We start from the raw sequence: 16,913 nt of genomic DNA on the forward strand, positions 1-16,913 counted from the left end.
TGTCTGTGTGTAGTTAGTTGGCCTTCATTGCGAGCAGCGCAATGCGCGCTTGGATGAGCAGCTCGCCCTTAGCAGCCAGACAAAAACGCAGAAATGCGCAGATTCCCTGCCGTCCTTGCTGCCTGTATGGATTTGCGGAGCGGCGCAGAATTCCTCCTCCTACTCCAAAGTGGTCTTCTGCTCCTGCAATCTGCCGCTGACATGCATGAATGCAAAGGCTGCCGGGTGTTCCGCCGTGAGAGTTCTCTGTGCCCGACCAAGAGTCATGGGGCTCACGAAATAATCTCCTTGATTGAACCTAAACAAAATTTCGTAGAATAAAATTTTTCCATGAGTTCCATAAAAATGTACTACACAGAACCTCAGCTATTTTTTCTAGAAAAAAAATCTAGCTTCCATACGTAATCAGCAAAAATTAGGAAAATACACTCGTAGGAAATTGATTGAAAAATAAATAAAAACCACGAAAAGGCTTGAAAACAAAATGGAAATATGGGCTTGTGATTTTTTTTCTTAATGAGGAGTGTTGGTCGTAGGGAAAGTTGTGAGGTTTTTAGATTCAGAAATTATTTATTGCAGATCAGCAGGGCAACCATGCCCCATACATCCACATCCAGAACACAACAAAAAGATACAACAAACCTTTTTTTTTGTTTTGATAACAGAGGGATAGTAAAATCAGTCTATCAGTTCAGTATTTGGCTAGAAAAATTCGGCTAACTTCTTGTTTGAATGCACTTAAGTTTTTATTATTCATTTATTCCCTTAATTGTTTGTCTCCTTTTATTGTATGAGGCAATAAATGCAGTTGCGATGCAAAAATTCCTTGCAGGTAATACGTACTACAGCGATGCACTTTTTTAATTAGAGGATATTAACTGCTGATGATACCTAGAGTGTCAAAACAGTGGCCGTTCTGTACGAAAGCGTGCGACTACACAGCCGCCCGTCCTTGTAATTAATTTCCGCGCAGATTATAATCATTTTGTTTGTAGCTGTTCTTTCTTTCAAATAGAATACAAAAGTTAATATTGAAGCCACTTGCTTCTCGATAAGGTTTTCCTCTTCAGTTGTTATCCACAGCAAAGTAAGTTAGAATATTGGCCAACTGCGGCCTTATTCTTAAATCGCATAAAAGGAAGATTGACATTAATCGTCCAGATGCTACATCATGTAACACTGCCTCGCGTGCCAAGAAGACGGCCGAGCCATTGAATTTCGTCAGTTACACACACAACTAAATAAAAGCGAGAGAAATGTAGACTGAACGTATAAATGGATTCCAATTGACACGCGTCTGCAAGCATGAAAGTGCGGCTGGCGAGTCGCGAGGGTAGGGGCCAACTAATCGAATAAACAACCGCTGTAATCTGCTTTTCACCCCATCGCTGGCGTGTATTCTTTAGTCTTCGGGTGTCCGAAGAATCATCAACAACCGTCACCTCGATCTTTCCATTCGTATGCTTGAAGGTAGGTAACAAAAGTAGTAAGTTTCAAATGTGCCTCCTGTTTGAAAGTTTGAAGTATGCAATCTGCCTTATACGCATAACGCGCAAATTGCATACGCGCAGACGAGCCAGACGTTTATCAAATATTCAGTTTGCAGAGAGAGGAGAACTCTGCTTTGTGCATTTCAAATGCGTAAATTTGCGTGCGCTAAAGTACTAGAATATTTAAATATAAGGTGTCTACATTCAAGGTTGGTTGAAAACGTACTTCATCCTCGTTACTTACTATAGGTCGTAATTTTTTACTAGAATCTTCTCTTTGATTAGGAAAAAGTAGATTTCCGGAACATTTATTTTGCACAACTGTTCTAGATCTGAAAAAGATGTTGCAAACAGTTGGCTTTTTTCATCTCGATCATGGATTTGGCTACTTCTGCAGTCATGTCCACGAGGCAATGAATTACTCCATTTCAAAGCATAAAATTATGAAAAAAATGGTTCTTGGCTGGATAAAATATTTTTTTAAGATATTTCAGCAATTATTTCAAAAAGCCACTTCTGTGAGCAATTTGTGTCAGTCACACTTTTGGCAGATACGTTTTTCTTCAAAAGGAGTTCAAAATGGCCAATCGCGTCGCGAGACGCACCCGGCATTAAAATCAATGGCTCAGCGCGAGCTGAACAAAAAGGGTTCTCTCTCACTCATCAGTCGGCAAGCTTTTTATATGTAAAAGTGCAGCATCGCAGGGCGGCGTCACACGCGCACACACATATACACACAGAGACAAGGGGCTCAAAATTAGCGGCGAGAGCTCGCGCGCACACATACACACGCGCCTGTCCTATTCGACTAGATGCAGCCGAGTGGAAGATCAAAGGTGAGCCATATGAATGACTGCCACTACAGGCCTGATTACAACTTATATGCACGCGTTAAGTAGGGTTGATATGCGCGGGCGAGGCGGGTGATGCAACACAACCCCCGCAGGCTGGCCGGTCTCTCCTCGCCGCCAGCAAATTCGAGTGAATTAAAAAGTACACCCCTCGTTTTCGTAAACAGCTAATTAGCAAATCTACCGGCGTGTCAGTGTGTGCGACGAACGCGACTCGCTGCGCGATCACGTTCCGCTTGTTAAATTTCCCTTAGCATGTGGAGGTAAAATGCACACGGCAGAGTTAATGTAATAAAAAATGATCAAAGAAAATCGCAGAAAAAGAAATTTTTAATAGAAATAACTAGCAATATGTCATTGAATTAGTTTCCTCTTTTTAATTCAATTAAGACACCTCAGTTGCACCATAGTTTTTAAGAAAATTTCCAGCTATATAGATTTCCCAGATTTCAAAAAGCAATGCTTGGAATTCAATCAGGTTTTTTTCATTTAGGGAAGTCTGTGAAAGGCAAACAAAGATTTTTTATGAATTGCTCGTCGTAGTTTTTTCCTGGTGTTTTAAACAACAGAAATCGATTAAAAAACTCTTTTGTCCTGTTTTCAATTTGAATTTTTTAAAAAATTAAAAAACATTTTTCTGGAACCATTTTTATGTCGAAAAATAACATTTATCCTGAGAAATTTATCGTGGCAAATAAAAACTAAAACGATCATCTTGTCATTTTTCGCCCCCCCCCCCCCCGAGATTCTTTCGTTTGCACTATTTAAATATTTCCGGAGTTTGCAATAGTTACAAATCGTAAGAAATAAAATAACTATTTTGTGATTTAAGAAATGCCTCTCTGTTGTAAGAGAAAACCTATCCGAGGTGTAAATCTGATTAGGCACATTTGTCTTGAACTTTCACACGTTTTATTGGTATATTCGGAAATAAAGATGCATCAATGAATGTTGAGTGACCCAGATGCGGGTCGTATAGCAGAAGCACTACTGAGGTTATATGCACGGCAATATTCTGTCGCCGGGAGGCAGAAAGCAGCCGTAAAATTGCCTCCGAGAATCATTTTTTATGGCTTCTAATTCTGCTGGCTTGACCTAGCGGAACGCTAATTGGGTTAAAATCCAAGTCGTAGCGTCCAAACGGAATCTTATGTTGCTCGGGGTTTGGGTTTGCACTAAAGAAATACATACTTTTAGAGAAAAGTACGTAAGAAAAGTAATTAAGCGCCTTAAGAATAATTGGCCTCTTCTAGAAACGACAAATTGATTTGGCCTCATTTTGTGAATTTCATCATAATTTATTTATTGACAGTTCATTTTTTCTCCAGGTTTCCAACCTTAATCAACCAACATGAGTCAGCGGAGAAGAGGCTCCACTGGTGCCATCAAATGGGATTCTCTTCCTGACCCCGGCCCTCGTTTCCAATTGGGCGAACGACTTGGAATTGGCGTTAGTGGCGAAGTCTTCCAGGCCACTGATCTTCAGGAAGGTAGTCTGCGTTGATTTGCAAATATTAAAAATGCAATAATATGGCATAAATATAATTTGGCCTATCTTAAAAAAGTGGCTATAATTTTGGAAAAGAGTTAAAACACGTTATTTTAAGAAAGTACTGGGTATTTCAAAGTATATTAAGATCTCGGTATGTGCACGAAATAGTTACCAAAGACTCAATTCAATTTGTAACTTAATCAATTAATTAATTTAATCTCCCTGAGACTGATGCTTACAATAAATTTTTAAACTCAAATAAATTGAATAGAAAACTAATTTTGACTGAATTCTATGAGACTGAAACAGTGTTAATTGGCGTGAACCTCATTTTGACTTCATATGCGCTCACTATACTTTTTGTTTAAATCAAATGTTTTAATAGTAACCAAACGATGATTATAATGTAAATTGTGCAGTGAGTGTTGTGAAGCATATCACATACAAAAGTGTCGTGCAAGAAAAATGACATTAAAAGAAGCTCCAAAACTGTGCAAAATTTGAAACTGTGATGATTTTAGTGTTGTACGCTTAGTACGTTTAATAAAATTGTAGTTTTTATGATGTGATTTAAATTCTAGGAAACCTGCAAGTAGCTGTTAAAATTCAAAGAATCACAGACGAGAACTGGGAAGACCTAGAGGAGGAGTACAGGTTTTACAAAGATCATGCAAACCACCCAAACTTGCCTGATTTTTTTGGCGCCTACTGCAAGAGGAGTCGCGATGGAGACCAACTTTGGCTCGTCATGCAGGCTAGTTCCCATTTAGGGACATTGATAGGAAGCAAAGCTAAATTATATTTGATTCAATATAGCTCTGTGAGGGAGGAACTGTAATTGATATGGTCAAAGCCTTGCACAAGTCTGACAAGAAACTGAGTGAACTACATATTGCTCACATCCTCAAGGAGACTATTAAGGTATAACTTGAAAGTCTATTTCTCACGCAAAAGTGGATAATATCAATCGTTTATAAGGAAATATTTCGATTTTACTTTAATGCTCATCAACCTTCCGCGTCTATTTCATTGTAATTACGATTGAGCCAATTGAAACAGGATATTTTTAGGCCGTGGTTTACCTGCATCAAAACCATTACATGCACCGCGACATCCGTGCCAGCAACATCCTCCTTACAAAATCTGGGGAAATCAAACTAATTGACTTTGGTCTTTCGAGGTAAAAAAGCTACGAACACAATTGAAATGACTTATACGCAATATACACAATATTTTCCCTTCAGGGAGCTTCGCAGCACCATGGGCAAGAGAGGCTCTACTGTGGGCTCTCCTTGTTGGATGGCTCCCGAGTTGGTCACAAGTGAGCAGAGGAGTCTCAAGATCGGTCATGACGTGTATGACAACCGCGTTGACACTTGGGCAATAGGTTCGTAGATTATTTAGCAAACTTTCAAGTGCAATTAAATTTATTTTCTGATCGCAGGTATAACCGCCATTGAACTTGCCGATGCCAAAGCGCCGTTTGAGGATATTCACCCGACCCGTGCTCTTTTCCAAATCGTGCGAAACCCGCCACCGACTCTCCACCGACCTGCAAGCTGGAGCCAGGAATTCAATGACTTCATTAACGAGTGAGAGTTTTGCTCAAATTTTAATGGGACAAAAATTTTAAAAAATGCTTCCAGATGCTTGGTGAAAATAGCTGAGAATCGGCCTCTGGTCGTGGAACTTGTTGAGCATCCTTTCCTCACGCAAATTCCAGAAAATGCCACGCACGTAAGTACTATGAATTTTATCTAAAAGGCAGATTTATTTTCAAATTCAAAATTTATCATCAGATGCTGGGTGAAATTAAGTCAGTTATGGATAGCGTTGCATCAGTTAAGAAGGAAAGACGCCAAGAAGTGGCGGTCAGGGGAAATTTCCTGAAGGTAATTTTATAATACAGGGAGTAATTTTATGAGATCTGAACCGTTTTTTTAAACAGGCTGACCAAAATGCTGAGCCAGAAGTAATGTACCTGGAAGATTTGGCTGCATTGGAAAACCTCACTGAAGATCTGATCATTGAGCAGCTGCAACATAGAGTCAAGAAAGGCTCATGCTATTCATTCATGGGAGACGTTTTGCTTTTTGTTAATCCCAATGAGACCCTCAACATTTACAACGAAGAGGTCTGATCTAGTACAAAAGCACAAGCTCAAACTTTGACAGCAAATACGAATTTCCAGAATCAGAGCAAATACATGTTCAAAAGCCGATCAGACAACCGCCCCCACATCTACGCAGTGGCAGACTGCGCTTACCAAGATGTTTTGCACCACGATGAGCCTCAGCACATTGTTCTGAGTGGAGAAAGCATGTCTGGGAAGACCGCCAACATGATGCACGTCATCCGCCACTTGCTATGGCTTGGAAAGGTAATTAAGTTAAAAATTACTGCGGGCCTACAAATCGAATCTAAATTGAACAGGGCAATATTTCTGTTGCTGTCCGCATCCTGAACGGTCTGACAGTAATTCAAGCAATGGGAAATGCGTGCACCCCTCTTAATGGCAACTCTACGCGTCACGTGCTTAACACGCAAATGACCTTTACAACCACTGGCAAGGTCAGCGGTGCCATCTTCTGGCTGTACCAACTGGAACGCTGGAGAATCACCACAAACGATAGGTATAAAAAAATACAAATTTGACTTCCAAGTTTTAAATAGTAATAAAAAATCCTAGACGTCAGGGCAACTTCCATCTTTTCTACTACTTCTATGACGCGATGGATGACAAGCGCGAGCTGAGCAAATACTTCTTAGAACCAGGACGCAGGCACCGATATCTGCGTTCAGTGAGCGCCCCAAGTGGGTCCAGCAGCCAGACCTACGTGCCCTCTGATTCCAACTCGGCCAGCAACAATAGCAGGCAATTTGAGACTTTCAAGACCGCTCTCGTTGACCTCGAATTCGGCGAAAATAACATCGAGACCGTCAAGAAAATTTTAGCTGCCGTTCTTGTTCTTGGGGAGGTCAGGTTCCGCGACAGTGGCAATGGCAAGGCCGAGGTTGAAAACCCTAAAGTTGCCGCCCAAGGTGAGCTATTCATGTGCAAAAATGAGATGTTCAATTTGTGAAATTTACAGTTGCGGAGCTCCTCGGACTGGACGAAAAAAAATTCTCTTGGGCTCTAGTTAACTATTGTCTTATTGAGAGTGGCAACGCAAAGAAAATGCAGCAGTCACCAGAGGAAGCCGAAATGGCCAGGGATTCTCTCGCTAGAGCACTCTATGCGCGAATGGTCGACTGGCTTGTCAACTTTATCAATCTTAAGCTCTCTTACTCGCGCGCTGTATTGTGAGTGTTAAAAATGACAAAAAAAATTGGTTACGTGCAGATCCTGAAATGTTGACAATTTCAGCGGAGACCGTCACATGATTTCTATCCTGGATATGTTCGGATTCGAGTGCTTCCAAACCAACAGGATCGAACAACTTTTTGTTAATGCATTGAACGAACAGCTACAGTATAACTACACTCAACGCTTATTTGCTTGGGAGATGGTGAGGATATTTTTGCTTTCACGCAACTGGCACGACAGCAGTGCTGGGCAGTTTGCCTAGCTATTTTAAGAGCAGGCGACTTAACATTGTCTTTTCACTATTCATTGATTTTCTTCATTTTATATGAGTCCTTTGTATTGAAATGCTTATTTTTATAGATTTCATGTGACTATAACTATATCTTTAAAAAAATTCTTATTTTACACCACAGCAAGAGAGATTGGAGGATGAAGTTCCTGGGGAGCCTCTCACTTTCTACGACAATAGGCCATCTGTTGACGTATTGATGGGCAAACCTGATGGCGTTATGTGGTTGATTGATGAGGCCACCAGGACAGCTAAAGGCGCTGAATTTATCATTGGTTAGTTTGCATGTATGAGACAGAGCAGTTTTAACATAAAATTGTGAATGTAGAATCAATTAATGCACGCAAGAAAACACCATTTTTGCAATCTTCGTCTGAATCGGAGTTCAGTGTGGCTCATTACACCGGTAAGGTGACCTATGATGCCAAGGATATGTCTGAAAAGAACAGAGACTTCATCCCACCCGAGGTAAAATTTCAGTTTGTTTTTTATTGCTTCTGACATGTATCTGCTCTGCATGCCCGTACCTTGCGTGCTTCTGCCTTCATAGACATCTATGAATTTTTTTATACCCTTTAAAAATTAAAATTGTTATTGCATGCAGCTCACTGAGACTCTCCGCCTGTCAAACAATGAGTCGATTAAGATGCTATTTACCAACCTGCTGTCTAGAACTGGTAATCTAGTTCAGGCGCAGGTTGATGTGTCAACTGCTCAGAAGAATATGCCCGAGAAGGAAACAAAGCGCCGTGCCAGCAAGTGGAATGCCGCCCTTGTTGCGGATAAGCATCAAACTGCCGTAAGTTGTCATTGAATATATCGAACCAAGTGTCACTTATCCGGAATTTCAGAGGAGCTACAACACCCTGTCCAAGGGCCAGTTCAGCCAGACTCGTCGCATGCGTACGGCCACCACCACGTTCAGAGCAGCCTGCTTGGAGATTCTGCGCAACCTAAACTCTGGCGGCACTCACTTTGTGCGCTGCCTTCGCGCTGAACTGACCGGCCAACCCAGAGGATTCCAAACCGAGGTTGTCCGCCAGCAGCTGAGAGCTCTTGGGGTTGTGGACACGGTCAGGGCTCGCCAGAGGGGCTACCCTTGCCGCGTCGTGTTCAACGAGTTTCTCAGGAGGTGAGATCGTTATAGTGGCACTGTCGATTGCGACGGGTATTGAATTTTTGCAGATATAAATTCCTGGCTTTCGACTTTGACGAGAACGTGGATATGACCGGAGATAACTGTCGCCTGCTCATGGTCCGCCTGAAGATGGAGGGATACGCTATGGGAAAAACGAAGGTGTATCTCAAATACTACAACGAAGAATATTTGGCCAGGTGAAATCCACCTTTCGACAAAAAAAACTGGATCATATAAATTTTTACGTTTTGAATTTTGTTTTGATGATTTTAGACTGTATGAGCAGCAAGTGAAGAAGATCATTAAGGTGCAATCTATGATGCGTGCTTTCTTGGCTAAGAAGAAGGTTGGCGCGTCAGACAAGCAGCCTGGCAGCCTAGCTGGCGAAAATACTACGAATTTCGGTAAAGATCGCCCGTCAGTTGCTGAAACCGAGCATCTCTCTCGCTTCAGGCAGCCCCTTGAATCGGTTTTCGACTATCTTGAGGAGCCACCTGAGCCAGAGACTGAAGGAGAGGCAGTCGAGGCTTCTGACGATGTATTTTAGTCGCGGTCTGTTGTAGTTTGGGCAGGTTGCAGCGCTGTGCCTGTTTTAGCATGTTTTCAATTTATTTAACCACACATACAAATCAAAAAGTAGTTTTGTGAGATCATTTTGACTCACGTGTCGTTGGTATGAATATTTAGGACCATTTAAAACATTATTCGCGTTTTATCGACCTTTTGGTCTGATGCTATCTTCTGTGAATACAAGTATTATACTGATTAGAAAAATCCTTAAGAGTTTTTCCAGGGAAGTAGGTTTCCTAAACACAATTTTAAGTCTACTGAATAATCCTAACAAGGTCCTTATTTTAATGCTGAATTTTATGCAGGAGATAAGCCTATTTTTCTTAAACATATTTTATCAGGATGATTGTATTTTTTGGTGCATTTTGTATTTTTATTCGTGTTTTTTAAGTGAAGATAGACGGTTATTTTCGCTTAAATTTGAAAATTTGATTTTTAGCGGCAGGTAAAAATGCTATTGATGCCACGCCAACTCTTATCATTGGAACGATAACTTCAAAAAAACCTGACTTTTCAAAATCCAAGCTCCCGTACACTTTTGACAAAATCTTTTGCAGATAGAGTCTTTATAGAAGCGCAGTTGTATTTTGCTAAAATGTCTATTCACCAATAAAGATATGTATTAATAACCTAAGTCAAGGTACACTGGTCTTATTTCCTACTTGCCCACAAATTTTGGACCAACTTTTTTGAGGTTTGACAATGATAATTGTGGCGTGTTTTGCACAATCAGCATTTTCATCTCTGACTGAATTTTCCATTTTGTTTCATGCCACATTATCAACCTCACCATCAAACAGGTCCAAAAAAGAAAACTCATTGTAATTCCATAAGCTCTTGTCTTTTGATCTGCATTTTGATTTTTGATCTTCTGCTGTTTAGCAAGAGCTACAGGACACTCATCGGTATCGAAATATCAATCTGAAGACGATGCGGCACTTGCTATTCAGTCGAGTAATGGATTATTTTTTTGCTAAGTGCACACTTTAATAGCGTTTTGCGTCAGACTTTAGGGGATACATAACTCGAAAGGATATTGCCGAGACCAAAGGCTTCAAGTGCTCAGGTATGTGAAAAGAGTCGATTTTTTTGTATTTTGAGGTCTCTTTTCACAACACACTTTAATTGTCGTCTCCACGAGTGTACATGTGTCATGCTGTCAATGTGTTCATTGATCTCATTGTTATGAGCCGCAAAAAATTTCTGAAAAAACCCCCCATCAAAACCCATGAAAATATTCCAGCCGATGCTAGCTCATACGACATGAGAACGACCGCTCTTTTGAGGAAGTACGCTCGCAGATGGAGGAGACGCTCTCTGTTCCAGATGCTGCTTTTGTATCGTTCAGTTAGACACAGCGACCTGGTTTACTTCTGTCAGCAGGTCAGAAAACATTTTTTTCCAGCTATCAAAGTTTAGGAAATTCCATACCCATTCATTTCAGGTCCACGTGTATAACCAATCAGCGATAGATGGATTAAAGGGTACAGAAACTATGTCCATTTCCCAAGAAAAAATCAAAGCCGTCAAAAGCAGCGAGGCTTCATTTTTGCTCGGGAGACAGCCAATTTTCGTTCGAAAAGTTCCATTCCAATTCCAAATGCTACCGTTCTTCGACACCTCTCACTTCTGCGACCCCACTGAAGCAGGGTAAAGACAGTCGTATATCAGACTGAGTTAATTTATGGCTTGCAAGTGGATTAAATTGAAAATTATAGGCTTGATGGAATGTATGCTACCGGGAGGCGCAATCCGCGCGATTTTGATACTTGGGATGCACCATTGAGGCGTAAGAAGATGCAAAGGGACGAAAATAGGTCGTTCCAACGAAACAACAAGAAAGTGCGTGACCAAGGCTGCCAGACAGGCAGTCACGTAGTTGACAATAGGGCGATGAACAACAAACAAGCACAGGCAAATGTCCCGCACATCCAGACTCCTTACAGAAGGGAACTCCTGGACAATCAACCAAAAATGCCAAAGAAAACGACTCCAAGACAAATGTCTGCAGGGCCAACTGTCTCAGCTGTGAGTAAACTTGATTATAAGAAAAAAACTCCGTTGAAGTAAAAGTTAATGAACTCATCCATGGAGTGGGCCATTTAAATTCTTTGTCCCCTTTAAATTTATGATCCTAATTTTAACTATGGACACTGAATAGTTAAATCTCTTTCCCAAATTAGAGCTCTTCCCGAGCCAACGATTCTGTCATTGATCTGCCATCCAGATCCGTGAGTGCAGTAAGGGGACAATTCGAAGGCGGAAACAGCAACCATAGTGCACGAGTTGGTGCCAACCCAACTGGTCACATTCAGGAGTTAAAGAATTTGGGCAAAGAAATGTCTGGATCGGACACTGGGACGTTTAACTTCCAGGTTTGCCTCCTACAATGCTTGATTCAGCGTAAATATTAATGTTGGAACGCAGGGGATGCTCCGCAAGACAAATTTCAGCCGGGGTTCAATGAAGAGATCCGACATTTACTCCCCTGACGACGGACCGTCTTTCAAAATATCGTCATACAATCAGCAGGATAACAAACAAATGTGGGAAAAGAGCGATTTGGACCAGAGTAAGAACAAAGGTCCGTCTTACTCTGCAGTAGTCAAGCAGAAGCAGCCAAAGGTAGGCTTTGCTGACAAAAATGACAACCGACATGAAATAGCTCCAGGACTCATCATTGAGGGAGAAGTGTCTGACTTGTAAATTCAGCGCTGTAATTAAGTAACACCCAATTTTATTTATTTTAATTGTTTTCAATTTTATTATAAATCAGTTTCGCTTTCCAATAATTATTGGATTAAAATAGGCGATTTTCATCTATTATATTTTGACCCTTTCTGTTAAACTAACTACTTTTTGTTACTGGATGCTTTGAAAAAAATAGAATTAAAAAATAATATATATCCCGTTAATGACTACAATGATTGTTATCAAGAAAACAGTCAACGCGTGCACTTACTACAGTTTAAGATAATTGCTTTCAGTAGGTGTAACCTTTAAATTTACAGCTGAGGTATCAAAGTTACATTGCTCTTTGTTGTTACATTAACCTGATATTGATGTCTCATTTTGATTTCTAAAAAATAAACGCTGTTCTGTTGGCAATGTGCAAGTTTTTGACACAACCTCCAATAAAATCATATTATGACAGTTCCAGAGTATATCGACATTAACTGCTTCTTGAAAAATAACACAGTCTCTGACTTCATAGAAAACTTCAGAAGGCACTACTTAATTTAAAATTTAGATGGCAGTGAGACTAGATTTCAATGTGAATAGCAACTATTAGTGTAGAAATTAGATATTCAGTTATGTTTAGACCTGCCAGAGCTGCTACTGCTGCTCGACCTGTCACCTTGGATGCGGACCGACTCGGTCACCACTTCACCCCTTTTGATCATATCCACCAACGATTCTAGTTTAGTCGGATTAGGGATTTGGAGGACAGTGTGCGCCTCTTCCAGGATCAAAAGGCCGTTACGAGCGTCTTCTGCTGCTAGACCGTGTTTTGTGGTCACGTGCTCCTCCCAAAAGCCGTGATTATTCAGTACCTAGAATGAGTTCTTTCGTTGAAACCACCCTAGTTGAGAATAACTCGGTTTGGATACCTGAGGACACCATTTGCAAGTCAACTTTGGGCTCGATGTATGCGTCGATTTAATGTGTCGCCTCCGAAAACCCCAGCTTGTGTACGCTCGGTCGCAAAACGGGCAAGGGAAGGGTGGAAACGAAGCAGCGTCATCTGAATCAAGCCGTGAGCTCCTAGATAAAAGGTCTCCTATCAAAACGTACCTTTCGTTGGGTCAAAATTCAGATCAGAGTGGAATGCGAGGGAATCTGTTCTGCAGCATCCTAGAGGAAGACAGAAATTTTTCATGAAGCAAAATATTTTTAAAAGAACAGAGCACTTAGGTTTTTATTATTAGTATCGCTTGTTGGCAATAAAGATTAGTGTTTGCTTACTTATTAACTGGATGGTTTATTTCTCTTTGTTTACGTATTGACATAAATTTTTGTACATTGCACTTTCTAAAAGGGTTGTTTGCGTCAGCAATTTTAACACACATTCTAAGCATTTTGTTCGGTTTTCTGGCAGGCGTATGGACACCAACACCTTTTCTGAAACACTCACTGCTAAAATGCGAGTTAGGCTCATTTTCAGTGGCTAGTTGATTAGGAATCGTTCTCTTTAATCTGTAACGCGACATTCAGCTCTTCAATTACAGGTTATTAATATCATTCTCATTTTGTTTACTTGAGATCTCTTGCGGTTTTATTTTGATTGGCTAACGACATCACAAGCAATTTCTAAGACATTTATTAACACAGCCAACATTTACAGTTGATTTATTGTTAAAATTGATGCACTCTGCTTCGTAGCCAATTAGCAACAATTGTTGTCACTGTTTAACATTTAATTTTCAGCTTTCCAAAAAACAACGTCATATTTAACAGCAACAATTCAGTTAAATATGTTATAATTAATATGGCTCATCATATGTGGAACAAAAATTAACTTTGAGCTCGTTCTGTCAGCAAATTGTTGCATCAGATTTTCTTCTAAACGGTTTATGGTAATGTTTGTTGTTTTTCTTCCTAAACACACACATATACACGATATACAGCAGTGTTTAACGGTCAATGTGTTGTATAATGTATATTGCTTCTAAAATATTATCTCACCTCTAGTAACACTTATAAAAATCAGTACACAAAATACCCCTGTTTGCAGTTACTCTCTATAAACACCTTTTACAACATGCTTTGCAAACAAACAGCGTCTTTTTGAAGCCACTCACAACTTTTTCCCACTCGTATACACACATCAACCACGAATGATTATATCATTATTGGCACTATAATTATATAATATGAATTATGGTGTGAATATCATTAGTCAACTCAAAATAAAAATCAATCAGGGCACGGCTTATTCACAGAGCCTTGAGGTATTTGTCTTCGCTTTCGTGGAAACGAAGCCTGAGTAAAAAAGGAACTGCTGAAAATACAAAATTTAGGGAGTGTCGCGAATTTATGTCGGCCAAGGCTCTGCAAAAGCCCGAATATAAATTAGACTTTCACTACGGCTTACATCACAGCGACATCTTATCTACAACTATAAGAGGAACGGCGTCTTCCGCCCTTTCAACACCAGATTCCGTTTCAGCCCACGGTTGGCCGTGTCGATTTTTGTGACACAACTTTTCCACTGCTCGTCAAACTCGGCCGGCGTCATGCCACTAAAGTGGTTGAGCACCTCTCTGATGAGTTGAATTTTGTGAGTGTTAAACTGCCGCTTGCCCATCTTGCCGTTCACATTGCACAGTAGCCGCTCCTCGGTGGTGAAGAGCAGCTTCATGAGGTCGCAGCCAAGCTGCTCAAGCGTTCGGCCGGTGGCCCAGGTGGCCAGGATCTCCTTGCTTGGCAGCAGGCAAGCGTACGGAAGGCTCTCGTAGGCTGCGTCCTCCGTGTTGTCCTCGGTCTGGCACGGCGCCAGCACTTTTGAGTCGACCGGCGCCGAGTCAGTGTCGTCCCCTGCGGCGCCAGTCAAGATCAGAGAGCAGTTTGATTGCCATCTAGGTGGGGGTGCAGCAGGCGTACAGACTTAGCTCTAGCCACAAGCAGCAACAAACATGCACAGCGGTAACACAGCTCTTTCTTTGTAAGTCCAGTGATTCGCAAAGAGTGACAGTTTTTTTAGAGATTTTATGGATACAATTGATGAAAAACAGAAGAAAAAAGGCGACAACCACCTTGGCACGAATTTCCATGAAAGCTTTAAGATCTTTTGGTAAAACGGTAGTGGCTTTGTTCCGCTTGGGGAAAGGTCAAACTATGTGGATTAACAGGGAAATGATTGCTCTATCAATTTCATGAGTTTCAAGCCTAGGGGTTAAAAATAAATTTGCAAAAACTTTTGTAAATTAAATTTTCCGTTGAAATGAAAACTCTGTCAAAACTGACTTAGTGCAATTATAATGTAAATTTTTACCTTAGGTTCCTCGATAAAAGCATAAAAATATCGCTAGCCTTGGAGAAGTTAATGAAATTTGTTGAAATATGGTGTGCATATTTAAGAACTTTCCCAGAAGTAAGAAAATTCGTCGCGCTGGTTGCATCAAACAGGCATGAAAATCGAATGCTTTTTTATTTTTTATTCAGACATCACACCATTTTTCACAAATGTCGTTACTGTTTCCACATGTACACCACTCGAGAGACCACTGGTCTGCTTCATTGCACCACCCAAGAATGCAGCTCCTTCGCACTAACTGAGATCCCAGATTGGAAGGGGTATGTGATGATGTGACAGATGAAGGGTCGGAAACGGAAAAAACCGGCGGTGTTTGGAGGCACAGACATGGATGGCTTGCTTGTTTTGTACAAGAGGCACCAGCAATACACATAATTTGCAGCTAAATGAAGGCACAGTTCAATCACTACATTGATTTAATTTTTGAAAAAATAACTCGAACTGCGTCCTGCTAAACACCCATCAACAGTGCTATCTCCTTGACACAAGAATTCTATTTCCTCAAGCATGACAACCACATTGAATCAACAGCTTCTCTAAGCCACCCAGCTAATAAATGCACATTTAACATTAAGGAACTAACATCAAAGCTCCGTCAGATTTAAACAGAATTCCACCCAGAGAGGAGGTGTAGCATGAAAGAACTCACCTTTTAGTTGGTTTATCTCTGCCAAAGACAGTTTCTCCCCTTGCCGCTGCATCATTTTTTGCAGCTCTTCAGGAGTGCCTTCATCCATCGACTCCTCAAGAGGCAAACTGGCCAGCGACTCTGAGTCATCACAGTTTGTGTCACTGCTTGGCTCCATTTTTGGGATAACTGCTGCTTGGGGTGACGACGATCGCTCTTCGCTCTCTTCATGGCTACAACTTTTGGATCGGTGAGTGGCTGATTGTACAGGAAGAGCTGCAGATGGCGGAGGTAGTGATGAGCAAGCTGAGGAAGGCCTCTTTTTCTTAGACGGAGGACCACTGTCCGATGGAATCAAGGAATGCTGCACGTTGGCAAAGGACAGGCACATTAATAAACCTCAATCCGTTTTAAAATACTGAAACAAATTGCAGGGTCAAACGTACTTTCACTTTCCCTTGAGTGCTCGCTGTGCATAGGCCACGAATTTGCAACGACTCGGCTGCTTTAAGAAGAGCTGGCAGGTCATCCTGGTCTATGTTAACCTCGCCCTTGTACACAAAACAAAGCAGAGCTTCCAGATCTGTGAATTGAACATCTTGAAGTATGATGACAGGGTGTTGGCATGGATTTGTCTGCAAATGATCAAAGCGTGTCAATAAATTCAACCTAATTTATTTTTCTTTGAAGGTCGAGTTACTTCAAAAATGCGTCTAAAGAAAGGGCTGCACGCTGATAGGATGACTTTGTGCGCCCTAATGCACTGTCCTTCACTTGCCAATGTGCAGTCCACTAGGCCCTCCTCCTCCCACAGCGTTTCAAAACACGTCACTATATTCGACTGAAAACTGTTCCATTTTAGGCATATTTGTTGCCCGGTCATCGCTGCAGTCGTTTCGATACCGACCGGAGAAAAATATATCAACAAGAATAGGTAAACAATTTGCTGAAATTGTACATTTCTCTGGAAAATGCCAGCTGAGAAATCAAAGGGGCGGGTTCCGTGATTGTAAAACAAATTATTACAATGCTACCAACCCATTGTTGCGGGACAGGCGAGAGCTACGAAATTAATTTTTTCATTTTGCTCGATTATATTCGATGAATAGGC

General features: G+C 41.1%; 2 protein-coding genes across 5 annotated transcripts; one reads left to right on the plus strand and one right to left on the minus strand.

Annotated features, from left to right (window-relative positions):
- The first annotated feature begins 1,336 nt into the window (after positions 1-1,336).
- ninaC (STKc_myosinIII_N_like and MYSc_Myo21 domain-containing protein ninaC) lies at positions 1,337-12,245 on the plus strand. Of its 3 annotated transcripts, XM_065497429.1 has the most exons (29): positions 1,337-1,470; positions 3,670-3,831; positions 4,415-4,587; positions 4,650-4,754; positions 4,904-5,013; positions 5,078-5,220; positions 5,278-5,425; positions 5,480-5,570; positions 5,633-5,725; positions 5,782-5,967; positions 6,025-6,213; positions 6,267-6,466; positions 6,523-6,875; positions 6,926-7,136; positions 7,201-7,342; positions 7,554-7,704; positions 7,758-7,897; positions 8,034-8,228; positions 8,281-8,561; positions 8,615-8,764; positions 8,841-8,971; positions 9,938-9,958; positions 10,020-10,091; positions 10,144-10,203; positions 10,381-10,520; positions 10,582-10,787; positions 10,856-11,165; positions 11,321-11,512; positions 11,565-12,245. In XM_065497429.1, the coding sequence occupies exons 2-29, from the start codon at positions 3,693-3,695 to the stop codon at positions 11,841-11,843; spliced, it is 4,611 nt and encodes a 1,536-aa protein (XP_065353501.1). In that variant the 5' UTR covers positions 1,337-1,470; positions 3,670-3,692; the 3' UTR covers positions 11,844-12,245. The 3 variants fall into 3 exon arrangements, with proteins under 3 accessions (XP_065353501.1, XP_065353511.1, XP_065353520.1); XM_065497439.1 differs by lacking the exon at positions 9,938-9,958; XM_065497448.1 differs by lacking the exons at positions 9,938-9,958; positions 10,020-10,091; positions 10,144-10,203.
- LOC135948255 (longitudinals lacking protein, isoforms H/M/V-like) lies at positions 11,616-16,685 on the minus strand. Of its 2 annotated transcripts, XM_065497469.1 has the most exons (6): positions 16,503-16,685; positions 16,249-16,437; positions 15,824-16,166; positions 12,933-12,992; positions 12,749-12,882; positions 11,616-12,691 (listed from the first exon to the last, which is right to left on the minus strand). In XM_065497469.1, exons 1-6 carry the CDS (start codon positions 16,683-16,685, stop codon positions 12,446-12,448), a joined length of 1,155 nt encoding a protein of 384 aa, XP_065353541.1. In that variant the 3' UTR covers positions 11,616-12,445. The 2 variants fall into 2 exon arrangements, with proteins under 2 accessions (XP_065353541.1, XP_065353532.1); XM_065497460.1 differs by lacking the exons at positions 11,616-12,691; positions 12,749-12,882; positions 12,933-12,992 and adding an exon at positions 13,095-14,675.
- Positions 16,686-16,913: the final 228 nt, after the last annotated feature.

Source organism: Cloeon dipterum, chromosome 1, assembly GCF_949628265.1.
Source record: "Cloeon dipterum chromosome 1, ieCloDipt1.1, whole genome shotgun sequence".
NCBI classification, from domain to species: domain Eukaryota; kingdom Metazoa; phylum Arthropoda; class Insecta; order Ephemeroptera; family Baetidae; genus Cloeon; species Cloeon dipterum.